The sequence below is a fragment of the Apiotrichum porosum genome, assembly GCF_003942205.1.
Source record: "Apiotrichum porosum strain DSM 27194 chromosome Unknown scaffold_10, whole genome shotgun sequence".
In the NCBI taxonomy this organism is placed as follows: domain Eukaryota; kingdom Fungi; phylum Basidiomycota; class Tremellomycetes; order Trichosporonales; family Trichosporonaceae; genus Apiotrichum; species Apiotrichum porosum.
Genome location: NW_021167117.1, coordinates 163,535 through 189,531, shown reverse-complemented (window position 1 = coordinate 189,531; position 25,997 = coordinate 163,535). Strand labels below are relative to the sequence as shown.

Genomic DNA, 25,997 nt, shown 5'->3' with positions numbered 1-25,997 from the left:
CGTATACAGTCGAGTGCTATGGGAGGCTAACGGAATTGGGCAGTCATGACACGCCCTCAGAGTAGGAGTGACGGTATGGCTGGTACTTCAGCCTTGTGGCGGGTGTGGTCAGTCCTCTGAGGCTTGTCGCATCCTGTTCGTGATTATTTCGCCTCTTTGCGTGTTACCTGTGGACTGTACTTGGAGGTTCCTGTATAAACTACAAAGCGGCCGTGGGTAAGGCTTGGGAAACACCTCATCAGCGCGGTCCAGACCCACGTCCATAGCCGGCATTCCGAACGAGCGGACCACCGTCGGCCCCTCAATTGCCCACGGTAGCGAGATACGAGAAATAGATACGCCGATGGTCCGCAGCGCCATCGATTCCACCCTGCGCGGACACTCCCGGTGCCCATAGCGTAACTGCCCGCCTGGGGTTTGGCTGACTGCGGCGAGAGGGGGGCTTGACTCTTGACCTCTCGGCATGATCATCTTCCGGCTTGCAGAGCACACCATGATGGGTTTGGGGACGCCCGCTCCGCGGGTATTGCGCTCGCGCCAAGCCCGAGGGCCGAGGGGAGCCGGATGGTGATCAGACGCCGGCGGCCGTAGCCCATTTGCACGTCTGCGTGGACGTTGTGGACATGCCGCACGAGGGGCTTATGGCTTGCGGCAATGGCGAATGGCGGGGCGAAAGACACTCTGCTTGTGTTATTTTTACCACGCCAATGGGAGACGTAAGTGTACAGACTACTGCTCTGTCGGTGTGCAGCTGAGGCTACTCGGGCCGCAGCTGCTGCGTTTGCAGTTCGAAACCCTTGTGTACCCTTTCCGATTCGGACGCTGCTTGGGGGTTGCAGTGGACAATTGTCGCCTTCCCTGGTGCCAACGCCAAGCTCACCAATGTCATCCAACATGGGGCACCACACGTATCTTCGGCAAGTCATCGGCCCTACGTCTCGGCGATTCATTACCGACACGCCCAAGCACCTCCGGGCCAACGACACGTTCGCCGGCGGCATGTGCGTTTGCTTTACCGACAACTCCCTTTCCCAAGAGCCCCATGGACCCAAGAGTCAAGAACAACAAAGCAGGTCTAGACGAAACGAGGTCGACGCCTTACGCCACTCGGTGGATCGGTGGACGGGCAACTACCCGCCCTGATCAGAGATGAATTGTCTCTCCTGGTTGTCACTTTGTTCGTGTGCTGGCTGGGGTTGTTACGCGCGCTTGCTGTGTCGATACGATACCTCTCCCCTGACCATTGGCCCAGAAAATGGGGCACTGATCTATAAGTAGGGCAGCATATGCAAAGCGAAATGGTAGGGAGAGGGTCCTCCGGCGGCAAGCTGAGGGTTTGTGGCGGTGGTGGCGGCGCTTGGGTCGCGTTGTGCGCAGGAGCAGTTAGTCATGACGGTTGCTTACTCCGCCATATCCTGGCCTCCGTCCCATGTCTCCATCGTGGTCCGACAGCCTAGCCTAAACCTTGAACTCTTGGATTCTTTAAGAACACGAAAATGCCACTTTGGACTTGCTCAAAGAGGCTTGGGTAAGTGGCCGCGGCCTTGACGACGGCAGCCCCGCATGGGGCTCTGCGCCACCTGCCCCAATCCCACTCCCCATTGCCGCAAGTGTGCACACGCCCTACCCGCTGGCGCCGCATACTGCTCGGGAATGCCGCACATTGTTCGGCTACTAGAACACGTATCTCCAGAAAAACGAACCCGGATACCGGGCATTCATGCGTCAGGTGGACCGTCGCAGCAGTTAGCGGAGAGCCATCACGCTACCCATGCCTAGCTGTGGCGTGCGGAGCAAAGTGGGCGAGCAGTGCACGAGCCTCGATCCCCAAATGCTGTCATTGGGAAAACGAGAAAGCAGGACGGCGTACGGCGAGCGAGTCGCGCGCGGTGGCGTTCCGCAATCCTTGCTGCGCCAGCACTTTCTTGTGGGGCGGGAAAAACGAGAAAGCGGGGCGCCCGGGCCGCAGCCATTGGCTTGGGTGCCCGAGACGGTGTGGCTGCGCGCTATCGCATGCCGTGCTACGAGACGGACAGTTCGTTATCGCGCGTACCACGCCATGTGGTGTTGACGGGTTTTATGTAATTTCAGCTACGAGACAATGACCCCAAACGACCAGCTGGGGAGCTAGTAGCCGGTCTGCATGTCATATGACATTTCATTCGGCTGTGAAGAGCCCAGCGGTACGCGGTATCCGAGACAAGACGCTTCAACAGAAACAAGGTCTGTGGTGTGTGTGCCGAAGGTCCTGTGCTGACCGTCGTCACAGGCAGTGCCACACTTACCCTCGAAACTCTCACCGACCGTGGAGGACGATCTCTCAGCCATGCTTCCTAGGATGTAGAGATCAGAGAGGGAGCACCTTCATTGTGGTGGGTTGTCGGCGGCACGATGGGCTCGCGGTGTCCTCCAGTGCTGGCGTTCCACGTCCCTGGCGTGGTCCAGGAAAAGGGGTGCCGTGGCGGATGAAGTCTGGACTGCATAACAGCCCTGGTCTTCTTTACATTACTGCTTGTCCAGCTCAATGCTACAGAAAACCTAATGCGATCATTCCCACGAGCCGGGTTACAAGGTAAGGGAAGGGGATGGTGGCTGCCGCGGCCATGCTCAGCTCCAAGTAGTCAGAGACGTCAAGCAGGAACAGTCAGTGGGATCAGCGGATCAGTGGCCGCCTTCTGAGGGCGTTTTTTTTTTTTTTTTTTTTTTTTTCAGCAAGGGAGCGTAGATCGTCCAGCAGTGTCGCCGCCAAGGAACCACCTGCAAAGCTGCAAAGCTACCGTGCCGTTGACCTGCGGAGTGCATGTACTGTACAGTACAGTACAATGCGACTAGCGAACATCTTGGCAGCGCGGATCCAAAAACATGCTTACTGCCAGACGGCGCCTCAGGGATTGGCACCCCTGGTGGTGACGACTGTTTTAGTAAGGAAGTCGCTTGGGCGGACAGTGTTAGGTCGCTTGGTGGATGGTCACAACGCTGGGGACAAGCGACTGGGTACATATTTCAACTCTTCAGACACAGGTACTGAGGTAAACTTCCGACTACACTGACTACACAACTTGGAAACAACCGACGACAGAGGGATACAGAAACAGTTTAGAACCCCATGCGGATCTGGGCGAGCTGGTGGTTGGGGATGATGGTCATGGTCCACCCGTCGGGGACCTTTTTCGGGTCGCCGTTCCACTTGGGGAACGCCTGCTGGAAGGTCCAGCCGATGGGCTCGGGTGGCTTGGGCCAAGCACAGCGGGGGTTGCCGTGGACATCGATAAACTTGTCCCAGTTGTCCCGCTCCTTCTTGTCGCTCGCCGCCTTGGCCGCGGCGTGGAGGTAGTGCGCGTGCATGATGAGGTAGGGGTCGTTGTCGTGCCACGCGTCGTCGGCGCCCAGGTCGGCAATGTGGCCCAGCGGCTCGACCATGTCTCCCATGTCCTCGGGCTTGAGGTGCTGCAGCCAGGGGAGACACTGGTTGTCAGTTTCCATGTGCCGGGTCATTACAACTTACGTAGGCAGCGTACTTGCCACCCGACTCCAATGCGCGCTGGATGAGGGGGACGACGGCTTTTTTCAGATCCCTTAGCTGTCAGCCCAGGACCAGCGAGGTAATAACTCACGAGTTACCCAGGATGCGGCTCATCTCGTTGTGCGCCGCCTGGTTGTGTCCGCTCCAAGGAGAAGCCGGGTTGAGGAGCTGGACGACCATCTGCTGCGCGAATTCCTCTTCGTCCGCAGGAATGGGAAACGGGGTACCGTAGGCACCAAAGAACGGGTGTTGGAGGCGTGCCATTTGCTTGTATGGGTTGAGCTTGGTGTCCTCGTCATCGTCCTTGCTGGGGCGGTGGTTGATGTCCCACCCAGGGTAAGGGGTGCCAACGCCGCCGTAGCCGTTCCACGCCGGGTGAGCGCCATACGAAGACGCGCCCATGCCACCAAGAGGAACAGGGCCGCTCATGCCGAGACCAAGGCCTGGGAAGGGACCGCCACCACCAAAGGCAAAGGGACTGCTACCAAATGGGCTCATCGCGAATGGTCCAGCAGTAGCAAGACCGGGCATGCCACCACCGAGGCCGCTGGGGGCCCACATACCGGCAAAGGGGCTGGAGCCAAAGACATCATGGCTGTACGGAGTCGCGTACGAGGGCGGCGGGTACAGGTGAATTTCGCCACCCATGCCGGGCACCATCGCCAGGCCGAGCTGCGTATAGGCCATACTGGAGTGCAACGGCTGTCTCGGATCTCGGGTCGAATGTGTGTATGTGGATGGGGAGGGGGGGGGGGGGGGGATGGATGCAATCGGTGTGTGGGATTGATGGGCGGGGTGGTGATGAGATTCGCGGCTGGTTTTTTATAAGAGTAGTGAACGCGGTGAGTGGACTGATGGCGCGTTACCGAGGTTTGCGAGGGGCGGTGTGTCCGTGGGTGGCGTCCGTACAGTGCTTTGTCCCAGTGTGCACGTTGGTAGACTGTCGTTGTTCTTGACGGCAAAAGTGTGATGAGAGATGGAGACAATCGAGATAGGATGAGTGGTGATGGTAGGAGGGAAGGTGAGGAGGGAAGCAAGGAAGACGGGGGTTGAGTCACCTCACGTTTGACCCCCCCCGTACATCCGTCACCACGCCATTGTCCTCCCTTGCTGCTGTGACCTCCCAGAACATGGAGTCTCTCTCACACTCACCGGGCGTCCGTCCACCTGACATCCAACGCGTTCGTCCTTTCCTGACACATACGTGGGCAGATCCACACCTAAAGGTTGGCTTGCGCGCCCGGACCTGGTGGTGGAAGAGCCACGGCACTCGAGCAGAGCAGCCCCCTGGTTAGAACGCGTCTCTTGGATCTTGGAGCTGCACTGCATGCGTGCGGACTCAACAATGGGCGTCCTGTTCCAATGTGCCTCGATGTCTTCTTCCCTCCCGATCGAGGCGGCAGTCTGAGACGTTTGAGGGTGGACGCACAGACTGAAATGTCTCATCCAATGCTTCTCCCACAACAGCCCAAGGCGCCGCGGGGCCGTGCATCTCCAGCCTGGGCTTGCAGGTGGCTGGTCGACAAGAGCGGTGAGAATTCACAGGCGGGGCAGTGCTAGAGTACGATGCAGGGTGAGAGATGGGTGTCGGTGACAGTCGACATGTCGAGCACCAAACCATGCTGAAGGTGATTTCTGACGGAGAGAGACATATGCTTGGCGACGATCTCGTTTGTTATCTTGGTTTATATTACTGGGCGACGTTATATATGACGGGCAACGGAACCAATTATAGCCACGGCGATCGCCGGGCCGGTGACGCCCAAGAAGCTATCGCGCAATCGGGAGCCACCCACAAACCCAGCCAACGCGACGGCGCTCATCTCAACATCCATCATCCATCACGCTCATTGCATCGTTCCTTTCTCCTTCAGCCGCCCTCCCTCCCCCCTCTCCACCTCCCACCCCCTTCCTTTGACAACCCTCCCATCCCGAGCTGCAGGCCCGACCGCCGCCGCTTAACAGGTCGCCTCCACGCTGCCCCTCCACAACACCCTTGCCCTCCTGCGGCGCGCCCGCATCCGCGTCGCGCTCGCGTGTAACATGGACGAAGGTAGTCCCACGGCGCGGACGCGCATGTTTATTACGGCGGTGGTTGTCGGTCTTGCTAGGTACGTGTTCCACGAGGAAATATGGATGTGTAGGAGGGAATACTGAGCTGACACAATTGCAGCGGCTCCAACTATGTTTATTCTGGTGGGTAGTTGCTCCGCAATTCGGTGGTGTGGCCTAGGTCAAGCTGGAGGCAGCTCATGTAGCCTTGCGGCTGCAGGATGGGTCTGTTACTTTATCAGAGTGCCAGAGCTTCACTTGTCCTGGTGTAGCTTGAGACTGACAAACAGGCTACGCGCCGCAGCTCGCCTCGACTCTCGACATTACGTCGACAGACTCGAACTTGATCGGCCTGGGCGGTAACCTTGGCATGTATATTACAGGTCCCATGTACGTCAACGGTAGTTTAAAAGGGGGTGTAGCTGACGCGTGTTAGTTGGGGCCTTGTCGTCGACCGTCGTGGTCCGCAGCTGTGAGCATTCGTGGAACGGGAGCCCGGGAGGGGATGCGGGATGCGCAGCGGTTGTGGCGCGGCGGCGAGCGCAGTTGTCGACGCTGTTTCTCAACTGCTCTCGCGGCACAAGCAGCTGGCCGTCCATTCATGAACACCACTAACCCCACAGTCCGCTACTCTGTGCCTCTGTTCTCAACTTTGTTGGCTACACAGCTGTTCGCGCGTTCTACAATGGTATCCTCCCGATCCGCAGTGCACCCGACCAGCCCGCGGCCCGACCGCTCATATTCCTCCTCGCGCTGTTCATGTTCATGACTGGTTCAGCCGGCAGCGCGGGCTTGACAGCGGCCATGAACGCCGTCGCCAAGAGCTACCCCGACCGCTCGCGCGCAGCGTACACTGGCGCCGTGCTCGCCGGTTTCGGCCTCAGCGCATTCCTCTTCAGCATGCTGGGCCACTTCATCTTCCACGGCGAAGCAGGCGGTCTCCTGCTTCTCCTCTCCATTGGCACCTCGGCACCCCACCTCATCGGCAGCTTTATCATCAAGCCCTACCCGCCACCGGAGAGCGAGGACCAGCACGAGGTCCACGACGGCCAGCCACTCGATGACGAGCAGGAGTGTGCCCTCGCGCGCCAGGTGTCTCTCAGCGCCACGGCCGAGGGCCAGGTCTTTGGTCGTCGTTCGTCCGAGCTTGACGTCGAGCTCCTTGACGACTCACCATCTGCCTCCGACCCTCTCATTCGCAAACCACCCCACAACCGCAGCGACTCGACTGTGTCCCTCCCCCCGACCCAGATCCACTTCACGCCGCTGGAAGCGATGCGGAAAACGGACTTCCACATTATCTATGCCGTCCTGGCGATTCTCTGTGGAGTGGGGCTCGAGTGGATCAACAACGTTGGCGTGAGTAGTAGTGGCAGCCGGCGACGAGCGCCGGAAATACGGAACTGCCGCACATTCTCTTGGCGTTTCTGTGACTCGCGTGTGCCCGTTTGGTGGCCGTGGGTGATGACTGTTGCTGTCAGACTTTATCGAATGTTCTGCTCACACGACAGGCTGTGACGCTCGCTCTCGCCCGAGACGGATGGGACTATGACTCGCACCTGGTAGCCGAATACCAAGCAAGGCAGGTGGCGACCATTTCAGTGTTCAACTGCCTCGGCCGTATCCTCGGTGGTGAGTTGACCGCAAGCGGAGTTGTTGGATGTTGCGTTCCATGTGGTGCGAGCGCGATAGTGGTGGTGGCTAGTCCCCACCGGGCCGGCCGGCTGCACAAGAGACCGCAAACATCCCCACAACATTTTTGTGTTCGCCAGCAACTAGCCGGCTGACAGGCATCTCAGGCGTCATGTCGGATACCCTCAAGCTCCGCTTTGGTATCAAGCGCGTGGGTAATTGGCCGGGATTCGGGGACTGGTAAACCAGAGCCCTTGGGTGGACTGCCGCGGCTGGAGGCTTGGGCAAATTAACCACAAAATGATGGTTTGGAAATTCATTTGCGCCTGTTTCCAAGCATTCCACCCCCAGCCCACCCGGCTCTGGTTGATTACCGCGTCCCTAAAGGAAATTAGGCAGCGCTGACCGACCCCACCCCTGTAGATCTGGTTCCTCCCACTGGTTGCGCTCATGTTCCTTGGCTCCGAAATTGCCGTGCTCAACACTACAGAGGTGGCCCACCTGTGGCTCGTCTCTGCATCCTTGGGACTGGCCTACGGAACCCTCTTCAACGTCATGCCCATGCTTGTGCTGGAGTGGTTTGGTATGAGTGAGTTTTCGTGCCTCTCTGGCTGTTTGGACCCAGCGAGGTCAGATGGTCTTTGAAAACCAAAACTGTATTCAAGGCGCATGATTGTTGACGTCAGCGTACTTCAGCAGTAATTGGGGATTCGTCTCCACCGCCCCCATCATTGGCGGTAACGTATTCAACCTCATCTTCGGTAAGTGGTAATCCCGGGCGTGACATCCCCATTCCTGTGGTTCGCACCTGCACCTGGCGTCCATCCTGAGAACATATGGAGGAATATCGATAATCCGGCTACTCTTATAGCGGGCAAGCCAGTCCTCGAGGCCGCCTCGAGAGGAGGGAGGATTGTTTCTCCGACAGAATCCCTCCATCTCAGCTTCCTTTACTTCCTTGCCGTATAGCGCCCCGTTTGGGCTCCCTCTCCTCCTTACTCTCCTCTCCTTCGCTCCAGGCCCCGGCCCGGGTAGCAAGCTGACCGAACCGTTCAGGCCGGGTGTATGACTCGAACACTGTGGGCCGTGTGGGCGCACCAGAGGGAATTGTGTCAAGCGGGGTGAACTTGCTCCGCTCGCACACACGTGCCGCGGCAGTTCTCGGCCATTTGACGCCCCGGTCTGCCGTTGCCGCTGCGGCTGTGGCAGCGACGGCCCCGGTGGCGCCTGGAGGAGGTGGTGGTGGGGACCGCGCCCATGAGTGCCTCCTCGGTCCAGCATGCTTCACCACCGCGTTCCAGATCAGTGCGCTCGGCTGCATTGTGGCCTTGGGACTGAGCATTGTGGCGGGCGTGAGGCGTGAGCGTGCTGCCAGGCGCGACAAGCTGGCTCGTGCGGCTCGAGTTGTGCCTTCATAAGTCTAGCGCACGAGGCCCCACAGATTCAGAGTTTTTGTACCTCCCTCCCAGCCCCTCACACTTTTTTTCTCTACCCATATTCGCAGTAGATGCGCAAGAATGCATATGCCACATACCTTGTACGTGCGTGCTCTGGCCGACCCTTCGCTGGGCATTGAGGGAGTCAGAAAACACAAGCGACGGACACCGGTTATATCCCCTCCCCCCCGAGACCTGATGACGATGTGTGGGGCGAAGGGACGCCACCCCATCTCTGCCGCCACAGAAACTCCCTTAGCACAAGTGGCGTCGGCGGGGGTGCCCTTGATATTGCCCGCTGCGACGAGGAGTGCGCGCAAAGAGAGCGCAAGAGAGGAGCGGCGGCGGCGGGGACGGTGAGTGGCATTTGTTGGCGAAACGGCGCGCGGAATACACAGGATCCGAAAAACACGACCTTGGCCTCCTCTCCCCGTCTCGGCACTCCTGAACAGGGATATAGCTTTTCTCGTGCTTGGCCGCTTGGATAACAACAGCAGCACATGGTCGTTACAGGTTTGCCCCAACACAAAAACAGTAGTGCAGATGGGTCCCCCAAGTCCACCGGTCACGTACAGTACCGACACACACCCGGTGCGCGCGGCCTAGGCCATGACACTGCCACATGCCGCATCTGCTCTCAATGGATCAATCAATGGCCAATGGATCAATGGAGCGAGGCAGGTCCTGCCCACCACTCGCCGCCATTGGGATCTGCCGCACCATCCTCCGGCACGTCGGGTCGCTCACTGACCCACTGGCCCCTTTGGTCTCTCGGTCTCTGCGTCGCTGCTGCGCTGGCCGGCCAGGTTGCGGGATGCTGCGGGCGCACCCACCCACTCACACATCCATCCACCCTTGGCCGCACACCCTGCCCAGTCGTGCTCCAACACACCTACGGGTACCCTTCGGGGCCTTGCCAAACCCTTTCAGGTCGGTTCAATCGACGACCCCTCTTATCCTTCCTTATCCAGCAGCTTCATGTTCAGTCAGAATGCCATACCCCCCCCCAGCGCAAAGCAGCGGCGGCTCGGAGGAGATAGAAGGCAGCAGGGATACTCCGACGGCCGACCCAAGCGTTGCCGCTTTGCTCAGATGGAGACTGCGACCCAGGCCAGCGGCCCGCTGGGTGACCTCGGGGTGCTGAAGAGGTGCAAAACAGCGATGAGCACCGGTTCCCGAGCCGGGAATTCGAAAATAATAGACAGCAAATTCAGTTTTCGGTGCCGCCCTGTGCCCGCCCGGCAGCAGATTACACCGTGGTACCGTGGTGCGCGGGGAGTCCGCTCGTTGGTTCCTGTTTGAGGCAGCGCTTGGTTATCGACGGCGGGAGGAAAAAGGTGTGTTGTATTGGACCGGTAAACAGAGTATGCACGAGCTTGTGGAGTGGCAGGGCTGAGAGGAGGAGGGGGGGTCATGTGTTTGGTGCGGCCGTGTACACGGGATGCGAGGGGCCAGTCCGAGTGCCCAGATCCACAGGCCACAGGCGTCGCTCCATGACGTTTGGTGGGATGGTCGGGCAGCTTTGTTTACCGGTTCGCCCACCCGGATGCACTGCTTACCGGCGGTTTCTTGTTCGCGTTTGCTGCCTTGTTGGGCCCTCTGGCCCCCTCTGGCCCCCTCCTCTGCGTCTGCGCGCGTGCGGGTGTTCGGATTTTGGCGTTGGGGACATAGAACAGGCCCTACCGCCCCAGCATCCTAGCTGTTACACATGTGCAGCAGCTATACATCAACAGGCAGCCCCCCTTCTTCTTCTTCTTCAAGACATCCCTCTCTCCCCCCTCCACTTACTAGTGTGCTCGTCTCGTTTAACGCACCTACCGCCTCCCCCCCTCTCCCTCCCCCCTGCCAACTCCCGCCAACTCCGTGTTCCCCGTCCAACCCGCCGCCGCCGCCATCAAAAGTCTCCAGTCTCGGTACGCTCTCGGGCCGATCCCCACGCCCCATCGTCCCCCAACACAAAGTTGCCACACCCCATCGCAATCACGCACCGTGTGCACACCCTTTCCATCAGCGTCAGAACCGCCGGCAACCCTCGCATCCGATCCTGCATTTGGTTGCTTCCTTCCCCTCCCTCCCCCCCCTCCCCCCTCTTTCGTTTACGTGCATACTCTCTCCCCCGCCATCACCACCAACACCACCATCCATACCACCTCCCCGTCCTCTCCATCCACCACAAAGCGTCTGGTCGGCGCTGTCGTGCGCCGTCCAGCAAGCATAGGACCCATTTTATCTCCTCCACCTCCACCACCACTGCTGGCCAAAGTTTAGCTTCGGCGCCGCTCGTGTTCGCTATCTCCTCTTCGGCAGCCAACACACGCCCAGAGAAACGTCCGTTTCGCCACCAAATCGCCCATCACACACAACCCCACAACATTTGCCAAGTCCGCGGTGCATCTCCGCACCGTCGATATCCCCCCGGACGCCGCCTCCGCGACCGTCCATCTCCCCCTCCTCCCCTCCCCACCCCACCGGTGATCGCCGCGCCGCCGTCGCCGCCGACTCGTTCGCCGCCCGTCGGCGTCACGAAACAGGCGCGGCTCAACCATGCCGCCCATCACGTCCCCGCGGCGGTCTACGTTCCACCCCGTGACCCCGCTGAGCGTGCGCCCCGTGCCCATTCCCGGCACGGCCAAGGCGCCCAGTCCCCCCGCCAACGGAAACGGCATGGGGTTCGGACATGGCTCCGCCGACACCTCCCCCGGCAGCAGCGCAGGCAGCTTTGGCGCCGTCCGGCACCCGACACCGTACATGGTCGCACTGTCTGGCTGGCCTGAGCCTGTCTTTGTCGCCGAGGCGCGTGACACTTGGGAGAAGCGCAAGTCTCGCCCACCGTCCCCGACTGGCTTTGGCTTTGGCCAGCTCCGCGATGGCCCCGGCCAGGTGCGCGAGGTGCGTGATGGCATCTCCGCTCGCCTGCCGCCGCTGGGCGGACACGGTGGTCAAGAGTTTCGCGACGGCGTCGGCGGGGATCGAGTTGCGCCCCCCCGATCCGGGACCAGGATCGGGGTACGCTGGCATGAGCCGGCAGATGTCCAGCGGCATGCACGGCGACCCACTGGCACACCGCAGCCGCCCGCCGTCGCCGGCCAGCACGTCGTTCCCAACGAGCAGCGCCCGTGGCACAGCGTCGCCGGACGCCCCCTCGCCATCGGCTACGAGCACAGCCGGGTCGACTTGTGATGCCCCGTCCGTGTCGTCTTCCAATGCCAACCCGCACAACCACTCGGCGTCTGGAGGCCACCCAGCCGGCGCCGGCGCTGGAGCTGGTGCTGGTGCAGCTTCTCGCCCTCACGCTGGACCTTCGGCCTTTGCAGCAGCGGCCCTCGCTGCCAACGCCGCACGCCGCCGCCAACCCGGCAGCTTTGTTGATCCGCGCTATGCCCGCAACGCACCTGTCCTCGGTGGAACACGCGGTGTCCTCCGTGTAGCGCCTGCTTGGACAAACTCGACGAGTCACGGCAACATCACGCACACCCATACTCATGCCCACGCCCACGCATCACAGGTCCACGGAGCCCAGCCATACCCCGCTCCAGTGATCGCGACTACTGCGGGTCGTGGAGTTGCGCGCGTCGTCCCGCTCCAAGCCCACCCCTCGCGCGCTCGCGCCGGCGTTCTCGTCACGCCACTATCCCTCATTCAGCGTGCAACCCCAGAAGTATGGCCACCGCCGGGTCACCACCACCACCACAATCACGGCCACAGCCATTCCAACTCGCACTCGCACTCCCACTCCCACTCGCACAGCCACAGTCGCAGCCACTCCCATTCGAGCCCAGCACACGGATCTCCACCGCACGTCGCCGCCGGCGCCGCTGCCGCGTCCCCGCACCTCGTCACCGAGCTGTACCCTCGCGACCCGGACTCGCCGTGGATGTGGAAGGCCCCCTCGCCGGCCTCTGGCGCTGTCTCTGGAACGCATTCGGCCGGTCCTGCCAGCGGAGCAGTCAGCGGCCGCGGCAGCCGGAGTGCATCCCGCGCCCACTCGGTCGGACGGTCCAGCCGTGGCGCCACGCCCATGCAGACTTCCAGCGCCAGCGTCAGTCCCCGGCCTAGCCCACCAGCGGCGCTCAAGGAGGAGATCGCCGAGGACAGGGAGGAGCGCGAACACGAACACGAGCACGGGCACGACGGGCACGAGCGCGACAGCAAGGACGAGGTGCCGGACGAGAAGATGGATGTCGACAATCATTAAGCTTATATAGTACAGCTGTAGTAGTGTAGTAGCTAGCTCAACTCACCCATCGAGAACATCCCCCAACACACAATGTACATTTCGGCGCTCGCGTAGCGCTTGAGTAAATTATGACACGACAACAAAAACCAAAATAGCACAGAGAGCGGCGCAATGCGAGCGTGATCAGAAAATACCGCTAGGAGTGCGATTACCTACCGTATAGGACTAGTCACAGTAGCTGTCTCCATGCGGCACCCCCAGTACCGAGAGCTGACCAAGCATGCCCCTCAACCGAACAATACTAAAGATGCCACATGCCACTCGCGGCCACTCGACAGCCGATGTCACCGGCAAACCTGGCACAGAACACGACGGCACGTTGGGCTTCAATTCAGCCGCGGCTAGTAGAGACGTGACACGGTGCCGAACACCGGTACACGCCGGGAACGAAGAAACAACGACGACGTTGTTGGACAAGACACGGCGGCATGACGGACGACCCGACCGGCAGACGTGCCATGCCACACTGTCTAGCCCATAGCCCACAGCTCACATCCCACAGCCCACAGCCCACATCCCACAGCCCACAACACAACGTACCGGCTACCTCGGCAACGTTGTGTTGACGCTCTACTCTTTTGTCAAGTGAGCCAGCTGACATACCGTCCGTCACCATTGTTTTTTTCGATTTTTGCGCTGCGGGCCTCGGCCGGGCTGCTGGGCTGCTGGGCCGTGCACGGCAGGTGTTTGCTTTCCAAAAAATCCGAGTCTGGCGCCTGGAGCCTGGGACATGGGAACAGCGGACGGGTCGAGGAGGAGAGGAGAGGAGGTATGCGCCGCCTTTTGGTTTGGGTTTGGGACGGGTTTTGGTTGTGGACGATCTCATTGCCGGGTATGCGCACGCCCCGTGGCTGGCTGGGGGATGTGGTGTGAGCAGAGCACAAGCAGACCTCGAGAGAAAGGATGGAATGTTCGATCGCTGACGCGCGAGGCTGAGACCGCAGAATGGTGGAGTTGGCCCGGCCATGTTCCAGTCCTCACATGTCACACTGGAGGTCGGTCTCGGCGTGCCCGGATGGGCGGCTACCTGCCCACCCTCTCAGCCCCGAGACCCCGCTGGTATGCGCTATCACTCCACTTCCACCCGGACTGGGCACCATGTGGGCTCTGAGGCTATGAGTGCATGGCGTATTGTCGACGAGGTCATAGAGGGGCGGTCAATTGGATCCGGTAAGGAGGCATGTTTACGACGCAGACGAGGACCCGGTAGGTGGACCGGTAGGTGGTGGACCGCTTGGTTTGTGGCAGTGTCTCACAAGCGGGACTTTTTTCCTGGGTTTTTGTGATTTTTCTGGTCTTTTTGCAGATGCAGTCGCAACTGCCATACACGAACATGTCCTGCGTGTCTCCTGCGTCCGTGACCTACCACCGTCACTGAACCAACCTCGAACCAGGGGGTTACATAAAACTACCTCATATCAACCGCTGCCATAGTCTGCACCACCAGCCTTCGCATTCCTCCGCCAGCCACTCGTTCACCTCCTTTAGTGCCTGCTCGTCCTTTACCTCCAGCAGCTCGAGACACCACCGGGGACAAGGCGGCGGCGAGTGACAGACCGACCTTGAGACGCCCGCCTTGCGGATACAGTGGTGGGCGGAACGGTCGCGCCAGTAGAGCAAGTGGAACGGAAACGACCAGTCCGAAGGCGATATCAGCCGGTCGGGCCATTTGACGCGTGCGTACAGTCGGAACAGAGTGTATCCGACAATCGGGTTGTCCGCGAGCATGCGTCGTATGCACACATGCTGTAGGAGTGGCTCGAGGGAGATCCACAGGTCGAACCGGTCCGCAATGGTGAGGATGTCGTGCGCGGCCGAGAGCACCGCGGGCCAGTCCCAGCGACAGTTGAATGAACTCAGGCGGCTGTGCCAAAAGGGCCGTCTTGGACCTTGATCCTTACAAAGCAGCCAGTCGATGTACATGAGGGTCGGCGGTGTATTCCACTCGTTCCCGCTTGCTGATATGCAATGGCCCAGGACGTCGGCGAAGTAGTGGACCGCGGTATTGGAGACTCCCGTAATGGGGATGACGATCTCGCTGGCGTTGTCGGCGCCGAGGTGCTCCGTCTCGAACAGATGTTTGAAGAAGCGCGACGCGTTGGTGAGATCCTCCTTGGAGATACGGTACCGAGGACCCCGGTCCGCCTCGAGAGTGACACTGATGCCGCCGGGGTGCTCGCAGTGGTTGGGATGGAATATTGGTGGTCTGTTCAGCATTGCGTCGTTTGCCTCCAGCGACAGCCAACAGCTTATGCAGATATAGGTCTCAAGGTCATCGGGTTCTTCATAAGAAGGAGGTGGGACAGAGGTTTCAGCCCCATCTCCACACCCCGTCGACAGATGGTGTGTACAGATTCCCACCAATGACGGACGCCGTCACACATCTAGCTCCCTACACGACGTAGTCGGACCTAGCCTTCCGTTTGAGGACGTCGAGACCACGTAGCACCTGAGACGCTACACAGTTATTGGACATGCGTATGTCACCACAGGCCTCAATTTGGTCAATCTCCAAAGGTCTTTGAAAAAAGGCGACACTGCAGCGGAGCCTGGGCGGCACCGATGCCTTGGCATACGTGAAACCGAGAAGCCATACACAGCTGGAGAGGTAGACTCCTTCCGGTGCATGGTTTCACCAGGGATGTATGCGTGCCCCGAGCTTCTCTTGGCGCTCGTCATGTGGTATTGTGGAGTCAAGGTCTGGGCACGCGGTTACGCGCCATCCAACCACCTCGCCCCAGGTTTCATGTCGCCAGATCGCCAGCGTTTGTCTCGGTAGCCGATATTTTGTCCGATTTTATCTGATCTCAAGGTAACGTTGTTTGTCTACATGGTAGCCACGTGTACATCGCCCCAACCTTCTGTTTATACTGTCTAACAGCATCCAGCTTTCAGGTTACAAAGTCACGCAGGGAGTTTATGAACTGGGGTTTGTGAACTGGGATTTGGGCAGACTGACGCAACATCCACCATCTGTTCGATCCACCAGACACCAGCGAAGCGCATACCGATTGCCACATGTCTTGGAACACATATACACCTCAGGCAGGTCTAGGTCACATTATGTAGCCCCAACCCCGATCCACTACGTGCCCCCCCTCTTCCGTGGTGTGTGTGTGTGTACATGGAAGGCTGTGTTCTGTTGTTTGACTTGGCGTGGCTTTGGCAACGCTTCTCCGAACTGGGCACGCATACACAGTACCCTCGCAGACACAGTCCCGCATACACAGTCCGCCTGCCTACACAGAAGCGGACAAGGGTGCGTTTCCTTGCGCACTGTGCGCTGTTATGCGCCAGGTTATCTGACCCCAATGGCCCAATGCGACGAGGTCAACGGTACTGTAGTCAGTTCGTTGACAGGTGGCGTTGCGGAGAAACACATAGAGGCGTTTCGTAAATTCGATTTACGATTCTCTACGTGTTTCTCGGGCTCTGGTGCAACAGGGGGCGCCGCCCCCATGTTGGAACCCCCAGGTGGTGCTGTGTTGACCCACATCTTCCGCTTCTCCGATACATTCGTGTGGACAGACTCCATTCCTTGCGTGCTGACCCCACTGCTCTGCTCATCAGGCATGAAGAACGACGGTGGTTCAGCACCGTTCATAACTTGCTTTCACGTGCCCACGCCTCGGTCAGTCACCAGACCTCGCATCCAGTTAGTGGCTGCACTCGTAAAACTGGTAGCTCTAAATGAACGCGTGACATCCGCCAATCATCTCTACCTAGTGGGTATGTATAGTCCTACCGCATAGTGGCAGGAGGGCGGGAGTGGGGGGGGGAGGCGGGTTGGGGGGGAGGCGGGGCTTTGCTATAAAGGGGGCTGGCGAGACAATTAGTTGTAGTCGTGGAACTCGTCCTTCACGCGGCCGCGCATGCGCTTGGGCTCGGAACCGGCGTAGTAGATGTCGGTCCAGAACTCGTGGAGGCCGGGCATGGGCGACTGCTTGGCCTCCTCGACGGCCTGGGCAATCTCCTCCTTGGCCTTCTTGTCCATGGCCTTGAGGGCCGACTCGTCGGCCACTCCCCAGTCGAGAATGTACTTCTTGAGGCCGGCGATGGGGTCGTGAGTCGAACGCATCTGCTGGACCTCGTCACGGGTACGGTAGGTGGTTCCGGGGTCGGACATCGAGTGGCCACCGTAGCGGTAGGTGACAAACTCGACGACAAGGGGACCCTTGCCCGAGACAGTCCACTCCTTGGCAAACTCGCACGCCTTCTTGACGGCGAGAATGTCCATGCCGTTAACCTGGATACCGGCAATCTGGTCACCACGGGTGTAGTACTGGGTGTTCATCGACGAACGCTCAGCCGAGGTACCCATGCCGTACTTGTTGTTCTCGCAAACAAAGACGCAGGGGATGTTCCAGAGCTTGGCCATGTTGTAGGCCTCGAAGACCTGGCCCTGGTTGGAAGCACCGTCACCGTAGAGGGCGAAGGTACAGGCCGGCTGCTTCAGGTACTTCTGGGCGAAGGCGATACCAGCACCGAGGGGGACCTGGGCGCCGACAATACCGTTACCGCCGAAGAACGAGGGGGTGAAGATGTGCATCGAACCGCCCTTGCCGCGCGACATACCGGCCTCACGACCTGCGAATGAGTTAGCGCATGGTCACGCAGGACAGTAGAGGTGCAAGCTTTGCCACGGGCATGGCCAGCTGCCCACACGAGTGGGGTAGCTGGAGACCAAGAGGTCGTGCACGATAGCTTGTCTGCTGATTCCGACCAGACCCGTATTCTGATCAGACAGGGACAGACGCCATCCCAGCCGTAGCAACACTTCGACGCAAAAACTCACCCATGAGCTCAGCAAGCACGCCCTTGATGGAACCACCACGGAGGACAGCAAAGGTGTGGCAACGGTACGAGGTAATGACACGGTCGCTCTCGGTGATGGCGTGCTCCATGCCGACGGAGACGGCCTCCTGGCCGATGGCAAGGTGACAGAAACCGCGGATAAGCTTGGCCTTGTAGAGGGCGTCGGCAGCCTGCTCCATCCTGCGCATGGTGGTCTGTCATGGTCAGTGCATGTCCGAGAACAATGACAACGAGCGCCAGAGAGAGATAGATGTAGGTCAAGAGCAGAGGCAAGGCATGGATGGACGGAAGTAGGTGAGGTGAAGGGACGGGTTGGGGATGTGATTTCCGCGCCAGTTCAACTTTTGTGGGGGGCGACGTCGCTCAATGACGACGAGCACCCTTCTGGTGATCTCGAGCAGCACCTTCGATCACGAGCTATGCACAATATAGTCGTATCGCGGGGTCCCAAGCATGCAGGAGAGACATGCCAGAAACCTTGGCACGCCGTTGCCGGCGGCGCGACATAAACATGATCGGGGAATCGGACACCCCGAAGGCATCGATTGTGCCATTGCCGCCCATGCCGCATCGACTTGCGCGCGCGTATCTATCTCTCTCTGACGTCAAGCAAAACACTCACCATCTGGTCGTACATGTGCAGCAGCTCGCCCTTGGTCACAGAGATCTCGGTCGAGGGGGCATCGCACTTGTACGACTGGAAGCTATCGTCGTGGAGACGGATGCTGAACTGGGAAGAAAGCCGTCAGCCCCTCACTCCTTCGCAGACAACGGAGCCGCGCGCTTTGGCGGCGGCTCTGCGCTAGGTGGGGCACTCACAGGCTCATCGTGCTTGTCCGGGACGTGGCCAGTGAGCTCGCTCTTGTCGGCGTCGGTCTGGAGACCACGGACGAGGGCACGCGCGCGAGGCTGGGGGGCAAAGTCAGTTTGTTTCAGTGTGGGGTGCGGTTGCCGCCGGCAGTTGGGGATTTTGTGGTGACGAGGGCGAGGATGGAGGGGGTACTCACCGCACTGCGGACGGCGCGGAGGGAGGTCGCGCGGAGGGTGGGCAACATTTTAGTTGTCTGTGCAAGAGATACAACTAGGTTGGATGATATCTGTGGTGAAATGATCACTGTGCTCGACGAGGGCGGCAGCGAGGGGGGGAGGAAGGGAGCGGGCAACGGCGTGTGGTGCGGCTGGCGGGGCGGGGCGGACGTCGGCGGCCCGTGGTGAGAGCCGTTTGACACGGAAAGCCCTCCATCCCCAAGCCGTTTGCAAAGCGAGCAAGTCACGTGACACTCCAAACCAGACAGAATGATTAGTTTCGGGACATTTTATTCTCATTTATTCCAAGGGCCATCCGACGCGGCATGCGCCGGCCCGGGCCGGAGGCAGCGGCTAATGGGATAGCGAGGCCTTGCTAATGGTTCCACACGATCCTAATTGACGTTAATGGATGTCATATCGGGTCCCCCATGGTCTTTGGCCACGAGTTGCGAGCATGGCACGAGAGCGGTAGCCCAAGAATACAATGTCAATCTAGACCACCGTGGTGTGCCCTCGATTCCAGCCTTCTTGTCCTAACGGGCAACGGGCTCCACTCGTTACGGGGCGCTGTGTGTGTTCTGCCGGTTGGCACAACGCACTATCATCGCCGGCCACAATCCCTTCCCCCGTTTTCGGCACCCATTATGTGTTTCTCGTGTATCCTCGAGACACCTTGGAATCAACCAACGTTCCACGTTCCAAGTTACGCATCAAGACCGTGTGAAGGTCGAGACGGGAGCCAAGCCTGTCGACACCTCAACGACCATCGATCCAATGTTGAAAGCTTCATGCAAGCTTGCCCTCAAAGGTATCACAGCCGGGGAATCGTTAAAGGCTACGGTATCAGTTCACATGGCCTGACGACAGAGTAAGATACGCGCCGCGCTGCTTTGCTCAGTCAAGAGCAGCAAGCAGGACATGACAAGTCGTATCATACTGTGTGATTGTGACAAATACTTCTCTACCGTCTTCCTTCCCTAGTTACCTTCGCCCTTCCACGCCGTCTCGACCTGCTGCACAATGCTGAACGCGTCCTTGAACTCTTGTGTCGCGGCCACGTCGGCCTCGGAGTGGAGGGCGTTGACGAGATCCTCGAGAGCAACCATGGCCTCCTCGAGCTGCTTGCGCGTACGGGGGATCATCTGCTCCGAGTCCTTCATGACGCGCTCCTAGAGGTCGGGTCACTGCGTCAGCTTGAGTTATTCACGACGCCGGCCCGTCATCGTCTATCTCATGGGACCGAGTTGGGTATGCCGGCGTACTGGCGCACGGGCCTGTGCTTGCCAAGCAACGGCACCATGCGCGCCCCTTCCACCAACTTTGTCGTTGCAGGTCCGCACCACTGCCAAAGGATAGTAGCAAGACGAGACGTGGAGCATTCTAGGGAAACTTACAGCGTTGCGAATGTCCGCACCGTCGGCACCCTCATCACGCAGACGGTCGAGGACAGCACCGGCTGAAACGACCTCTTCGCGGTAGATCTGCTCCTCCTTGAAGAGACTGTGACCCGTCAGTCATGAGTCAGGAGGCTGCATGTGGGTATAATGGGGAGAGAACGCGACTCACCGCTTGACCACGCCGGTCTTGATCTTGAGCTGACGCAGAGTCTGTGGGTCTGCCATTTGGTTGGAACCGTGTAGAGAGAGATGAGACGAATGTGTTGGAGATGGGCTGATGGCTGTTGGCTGTTGGCTGGGTGCGACTGGGTGTTTCGAGTGTGTATGATGTCAACGCGGACAGGTGCGGTGGACAATAAGGGACGGAACAGTCTGTTCGCGTTTTTTGCGCAGCACACCCAGGGTTAAAATAAATTGCTGGCCGTTCCTGTATTCCAAACCTAATCAGATTTTGAGCTTTCTGACTCCACCCATTAGCATTTTGTAAGGTTGCTTTTGTGCGTAAATATTTGCGGCCAGCTGATGAGGGACGACTTTTGCGCCTCCGTTTGCAGTCCTGAATGTGTACAGGAGGTCTGTGCTTGCAGCACAAGGTGTGTACTGTGCAAGCCCCCGCCCAGTCCTGGCTGATGTCTAGGATCGCGTCCGTCGTGTTGTCCATCTCTTCATTCGTCTCCACTGTGTCCATCTTTTGTGTATAGCACCACACCACACCACTGGCCCGACCCGCGACCGCCACAAGGCCTGCTTACGCAGTTCTTTGCACGCCCTTGCGCCGTCTACACCTTCACGCGACCACCCAACCGCTGATCACTGCCTATGTACCACCACTCATGACACTCCCACTGTCTCGAGCACCCCAGCGCTCCACCCCTAGCCACCCCCTCTCGATTCCCGCGGCAGTGCGAAGTGTGATCCGCCCCGTATGGCGGATAAGGACCGTCGCCACCTGCTTGGTCCTTGCGATCGTCTGTCTTGTGCTCGTGGGGCTCACCACATCCAATGAAGCCGCAAACGCCTTGTTGGCTAGCAGTCTCGCACAGCTCCCAGCGGCGGTGCAGCCTGTGCCACCGGCTGTCCCTTCGATAGAGGTCGAGCCAGAAGTGGAAGAACCGCCACCACCACCTCTGGACCGCTCGTTCGAGGAGCCAGACTTTTCCCTGCTCTCTGGCAAGCAGCCGCACGAGATAGGGTGCGACGTGTCTCTCGAGGGCCCCGATGCCGGCCCTCTGGTGTTCGTTGGCATCTTCTCCACTGCGGCGAGGAAGGGGAGGCGAGACTTGTGAGTTGGGCATGAATCCCGAGCCGCGCTAACCCACATAGGTACCGCAAACACATCCTGCCCGACTTCCCAGACAACCTCATTACCACCAAGTTTATTATCGGCATGCCACCTTATGATGTCGAAGAACCGGACCCAGAGAACCCAGAGAACTCGGAGAACCCAGAGACCACGACAACGACAACGAAGAAGAAGAAGAAGGGGAAATCACGGGAAGTGGTCTTGGAGGAGTTGATTCGGGAGATGAACGAGCACAACGACATTGTGCTTCTTGACGTAGGTCTTATCACTGTCGTCCACCGACTGACTCGGTCCAGATTATCGACAACATTGACTTTGGAAAGACCCACGAGTACTACAAGTGGCTGGCCAAAGAGTACGCAGGCGACGGCCCTCTCAAGGGGCGCCCACGGTTCGTCATGAAGGCAGACGACGACGTGAGTAGTGGCTACCGAAAAACCGGCATCTGCAGCTGTCACTAATGCTCCCAATCAGACCGTCTTCGTCATGCCCAACCTCATCTCCAACTTCCGCGACCTCGACTGCGCCCAGAACATCTACTGGGGCACCTCGGCCGGTCGTTCAGGCCATTTCAACGACTACTTCCGCGGCCTGGCGTACGCTCTCAGCTGGCCGCTCGTGTCCTGGATCGGCTCGGCCAACATGCCAGAGCCTCACACCGTCAAGATCGAGGACGCCAGGACGGGCCAGTGGCTGCGTGCCCTTGACCCAGCCACAGACCCCGTGCAGCGTATCGATCTCGGATGGATGATGGGTGACTGGAACCAGCTGGATATCACCGTCAACACTGTCGCGTTCCGTGAGTCCAGCTGAGTTATTCTCAGGAGATGAATTGCCAGCTGACAGACCAGACTGGCTCAAACTAGACGAATGGGTGCCAGAGATCCACGACAGGGTCAAGGGGGTCTGGAACGAGGCTGGACGGCCATATGGCGAGCAGAACGGCGTTGAGCGCCGGATATCTGTTGCCATGGGCAAGAGCAGGCCCAAGAAGGCCGAAGAGGAGCACCAGCGGCAAAAGGAGCTGGGCTGGGATGTCGGCAATAACTTTTAGATGGGAGATCACGCCCCGTTATGATTCACTTTGAATGCAACCACACTAGCATTAGTTGTAGCAGCACGCTTCGAGCGCGGCACATCAGGTCAAAAAGCGGGAGGATGTGTTTTGCGGTATCGTTCATCTAGTATCGTACAACATCAAGTGTCTCTCTAGCCCCGTTCCCGGCTGGGCCCTTTAGAGGGGCTTGCTGGGGAGCTGGGTGGGGAGGATGCCGAAGCTGGGAGCCAAGTCAGTATGACAGTTGCCACTCTGGATCGTGGTCAAACTCACCGCTTCTTGATGGTGACACGGTGACGCGAGAACTTGTCGTCGGGCGAGAAGCGGGCGGGGTGAGCCGACTTGGTGGGCTTGCCCTCGGCGTTGACCTTCTGTAGTAGAGTTAGCGGACGAGTTGCATGTTTCTTGGCATCCTCTCTTGCGCCGGGCGCGCGCAGCCGCTGTAGGCCATCCATCACGTCCACATTGTGCCAGCATACCATCGCTTGTCCGGGCAAGCGCGTGGATACGCTGGGCTAGTTGGAGAAGCATAGGGCTGTGCGCACACGAGTTGCGAAGGGAGGAAGGACCGATCGGAGAAGACACAAACCTTGAGGGTGTAGACGCTGAAACAAAGTCAGCTTCATTGTACATCACTCTCGCCAAAGCGCTGTACTCACCGGTTTCCCTTGTCGTCGGTGGTGTACATAAGGTGCATGGTGGGCGAGATGTGTTGGAGGTTGTCGGTGGTGTTGTTAGTAGCGGTCACTCGAGGATCTGTAGCTGGCCAGCTTGTCGAAAAAGACTTGTCCAAGGAGCCGAAGGACCAAATGATGTGTGTTAAAGCCGCGCGCATTTGATTCCGCTATTCAAAGTGCAGTATCAATTGGCCGGAATCAAAACTTGCCCACCGCAGGGGTCATGGCGCGCCAAGATCCAGCTCTGCCAGGACCGTGCACACGGCTGGCCGCGGGATGGGAACGCATGGTGGCCGTTTGGGTGGATGTGGCAGCAGGCCCCGACGCGTCGCTGCTCGCTGCTCGTACAATCCTCGCGAGCTCGCGACCTGTCCGTGGCTTCGCACTCGTGACTCTCAAGGGGACAAACGAAGAAGAGAGACAACACCTCAAGGAGACCAAATAAAAATAAAGAACTACGTCTGAAAGTCCATATACTGCATACCAACCAAAATGAGAGTGAATAGCGACCTATGTAAACTAGGTTCGCTCAGAATATATCGTCTTCGTCAAGGAGACAAATGTTCTTGTTCGCCAGCGAGGGGGAGGGGGGAGCGGGAGAGAGAAGGGAGAAATAAAAAGTGGAGACGAGACGTTGGATCGTCTAGTAGCCTAGTGGCCGTGGCCGTGGCCATTGCCCTTGTTGTGGTCCTTGCCGTTGCCGTTGCCGTTGCCGTTGTTGCTGGGCTTCTCCTTGCCCCAGATGTTGTTGCGGCAACCGCCACCACACGACGCACCGTTCTTGCAGCGCATGCCGCAGTCCTTGGACGAGGTGGTCTGGCCAAGACCCTCACCACCGTCATTGCCACACCAGCACTCCTGGCCCTGAAAAAAAGTATCAGTAAAACAGTCACTCGTGTTTGGCTCTTTCTACTATGCATAGTCAGTGGTGCCACTCACGAACTGGAGACCAGCGTAGGCGTAGCCGGCGGCGGCGCAGGCGGCAGTGCACTTGTCGGGGTTGCTGGAATCGTTAGTGTTCCGCGGTCCACCGGACTATTCCACCCACGCCACACTTTCGCGGGAAGCATGTATGTATAGGGTATTCAATGAGACTCACTTGCCGGCGTCGGCGTAGGCCTTGTAGGGGAGGTAACGGTTCATGCCGTCGTAGCAGTCTATTGGAACGTTAGCCATTACAGCCGCTGCAAGAAGACATCGGCAGGCCGGTCCTTGCCCCGCATGGGCGCGGACTTTACTTACCAAAGTAGCAGCCGTACGAGTACCATCCGGTCTTGGAGTGGGTGGCACGAGCCTCGAGGTGGTACGCGTTGGCCTCCTCGGAGGGAACAGCGGCCGCGAGGGGAGCGAGGAGGGGGAGAACAAGGAGAGCGACCGAGGCAAGCATAGCGAAGGAAATGGTAAGAAACTGAAGTGATGGGGATGAAGAAGACTTGGGAACAAAACGGGGTTCTGCCAGTTATACTCTGTTCCTCTCGCCTCCCATCCATCAGACTGAACAGAGTGGCCCGGGTGGTGGCTGCGTTTGAGGCGTGATGCCAGCGGCCAGCGGAGCGACTCGGCGGTTTGGCGACGGAACAAGCCAAGGGGCTCTACCATACAGCGTGCACTTGGAGGCGTCACTGGGGTTGAGGAGCATGCATATCGGTCGAGAACAAGCCAGGGTTCGTGTACGGCCAGACAGGCAACAATACGGTCATACGTACAGCGTATCCCAGGAGAGTAGCAGAAGAGGGGGGGACCAGAAGAAAAGGATGGTCACACTCGCGTTCCGTTCAACGCCTCCTCCCCACCTTTGATCCTTGATCCTTCATCAGCTGAGCCAGTTCTTACCCTTTGTATGGGGTGACGCGGGTCCAGACTGGCTATGGTGCCAGGGTCCTGGAAACAGACTCCATACAGAGAGAGAGCCAACGACTGAATGTGGACTATGGTCGCCGACTCCATCAGGTGGAGGCGCCGTGCGTACCGAGGGCCCCGAAAGCAGCCGGGCCTGGTCCGGTGCTTGTGCCTCTGCCGTACAATTTACAAAAGTGCATACCATGAGAGGAAGAATAGCTCTATTAAGTTTGTTCTCCCCTAGAAGCCGTTGTTGCGGCTCCACTATGCAAAGCTCCGCGACCCAAGAATGCCCGCCTGAGGGTCCAGGGATGTGTGCCGGTCCAACATATGCTTCAGGAGGCACCCGTGCAGCGCTGGATGTCCGGCTCGGTTCATTTGGCCCTCCAAAATGGGGTGCCATCCGCAGGCCCCGTCATGAGGGCAAGGTCATGACAGCAAGGGACTACGAGGCCGTTGAGATCTGGTTACTTCAGCGGTGCCCAGCTGGCTTGGGAAACAGCAATGTGGGGGCAAAACCCATTTGAATGGACACAGCTTGGCCGCTTGGCGGGTCAGCGACAACTGTGGCAGTTGGCGTTCAGTGCTGTAAGGCTATTGGTTTCGATGGCTCTTGCTTTCATGTTGGCACTCAACGGGAACACTTCTCCACCCTTCGCTCAAGTAAACTTTCTCCAACTGAGTTCTGAATTGTCTTGAAACCGGGTTCAATGGGGCCTGGCACCCAGCGTTTTCCTATGTTTGTTAAAAGGGGCCTCGGTAAAGGGGTGTCTGTTGCATAGTCGACATCCCGCCATAGTTGGTTAGTGGAGCCTGCACGTGAGGTCGTTCGTGTCGTTAATGTCGTTTCACGAGACGCGTGTCATTGAGAGTCGTACTTGCTGAGGTCCCGATGCGTGCGCGGCTTGTTTCGTCGAGGTACATCGGTTGGGACACTGGGCGCGCTGGGGCTTGGGCATCTCATGTGTCATGTCACTCCGCGCGGAACCCCACAGGCCAC

At 59.1% G+C, this 25,997-nt stretch overlaps 9 protein-coding genes across 9 annotated transcripts; 4 read left to right on the top strand and 5 right to left on the bottom strand.

The window, feature by feature from the left end:
- Positions 1-3,096: 3,096 nt before the first annotated feature.
- On the bottom strand, positions 3,097-4,210 carry EHS24_001200 (uncharacterized protein; the record flags this gene model as incomplete). The annotated part of the gene is made up of 3 exons (XM_028617002.1): positions 3,097-3,447; positions 3,506-3,561; positions 3,622-4,210. The coding sequence occupies 3 exons, from the start codon at positions 4,208-4,210 to the stop codon at positions 3,097-3,099; spliced, it is 996 nt and encodes a 331-aa protein (XP_028474309.1).
- A 1,356-nt stretch (positions 4,211-5,566) lies between these two features.
- Positions 5,567-8,625, top strand: EHS24_001199 (uncharacterized protein; the record flags this gene model as incomplete). Its single annotated transcript, XM_028617001.1, has 10 exons — positions 5,567-5,634; positions 5,697-5,719; positions 5,866-5,965; positions 6,012-6,047; positions 6,199-6,934; positions 7,087-7,207; positions 7,375-7,418; positions 7,631-7,796; positions 7,894-7,968; positions 8,264-8,625. 10 exons carry the CDS (start codon positions 5,567-5,569, stop codon positions 8,623-8,625), a joined length of 1,731 nt encoding a protein of 576 aa, XP_028474308.1.
- A 2,562-nt stretch (positions 8,626-11,187) lies between these two features.
- EHS24_001198 (uncharacterized protein) lies at positions 11,188-12,838 on the top strand (the record flags this gene model as incomplete). The annotated part of the gene is made up of 2 exons (XM_028617000.1): positions 11,188-11,532; positions 11,672-12,838. The coding sequence occupies 2 exons, from the start codon at positions 11,188-11,190 to the stop codon at positions 12,836-12,838; spliced, it is 1,512 nt and encodes a 503-aa protein (XP_028474307.1).
- A 2,010-nt stretch (positions 12,839-14,848) lies between these two features.
- EHS24_001197 (uncharacterized protein) lies at positions 14,849-15,247 on the top strand (the record flags this gene model as incomplete). The annotated part of the gene is made up of 1 exon (XM_028616999.1): positions 14,849-15,247. One exon carries the CDS (start codon positions 14,849-14,851, stop codon positions 15,245-15,247), a length of 399 nt encoding a protein of 132 aa, XP_028474306.1.
- A 1,465-nt stretch (positions 15,248-16,712) lies between these two features.
- Positions 16,713-18,750, bottom strand: PDA1 (alpha subunit of pyruvate dehydrogenase; the record flags this gene model as incomplete). Its single annotated transcript, XM_028616998.1, has 5 exons — positions 16,713-17,467; positions 17,676-17,889; positions 18,318-18,425; positions 18,515-18,604; positions 18,703-18,750. 5 exons carry the CDS (start codon positions 18,748-18,750, stop codon positions 16,713-16,715), a joined length of 1,215 nt encoding a protein of 404 aa, XP_028474305.1.
- Positions 18,751-19,701: 951 nt separating this feature from the next.
- EHS24_001195 (uncharacterized protein) lies at positions 19,702-20,346 on the bottom strand (the record flags this gene model as incomplete). The annotated part of the gene is made up of 4 exons (XM_028616997.1): positions 19,702-19,893; positions 19,995-20,066; positions 20,119-20,224; positions 20,291-20,346. 4 exons carry the CDS (start codon positions 20,344-20,346, stop codon positions 19,702-19,704), a joined length of 426 nt encoding a protein of 141 aa, XP_028474304.1.
- A 608-nt stretch (positions 20,347-20,954) lies between these two features.
- EHS24_001194 (uncharacterized protein) lies at positions 20,955-22,478 on the top strand (the record flags this gene model as incomplete). Its single annotated transcript, XM_028616996.1, has 5 exons — positions 20,955-21,403; positions 21,445-21,679; positions 21,721-21,840; positions 21,899-22,223; positions 22,276-22,478. The coding sequence occupies 5 exons, from the start codon at positions 20,955-20,957 to the stop codon at positions 22,476-22,478; spliced, it is 1,332 nt and encodes a 443-aa protein (XP_028474303.1).
- Positions 22,479-22,658: 180 nt separating this feature from the next.
- NOP10 (snoRNP complex protein) lies at positions 22,659-23,178 on the bottom strand (the record flags this gene model as incomplete). Its single annotated transcript, XM_028616995.1, has 4 exons — positions 22,659-22,701; positions 22,755-22,852; positions 23,071-23,086; positions 23,141-23,178. 4 exons carry the CDS (start codon positions 23,176-23,178, stop codon positions 22,659-22,661), a joined length of 195 nt encoding a protein of 64 aa, XP_028474302.1.
- Positions 23,179-23,809: 631 nt separating this feature from the next.
- On the bottom strand, positions 23,810-24,545 carry EHS24_001192 (uncharacterized protein; the record flags this gene model as incomplete). The annotated part of the gene is made up of 4 exons (XM_028616994.1): positions 23,810-24,022; positions 24,098-24,161; positions 24,258-24,315; positions 24,401-24,545. 4 exons carry the CDS (start codon positions 24,543-24,545, stop codon positions 23,810-23,812), a joined length of 480 nt encoding a protein of 159 aa, XP_028474301.1.
- Between the last annotated feature and the right edge of the window lie 1,452 nt (positions 24,546-25,997).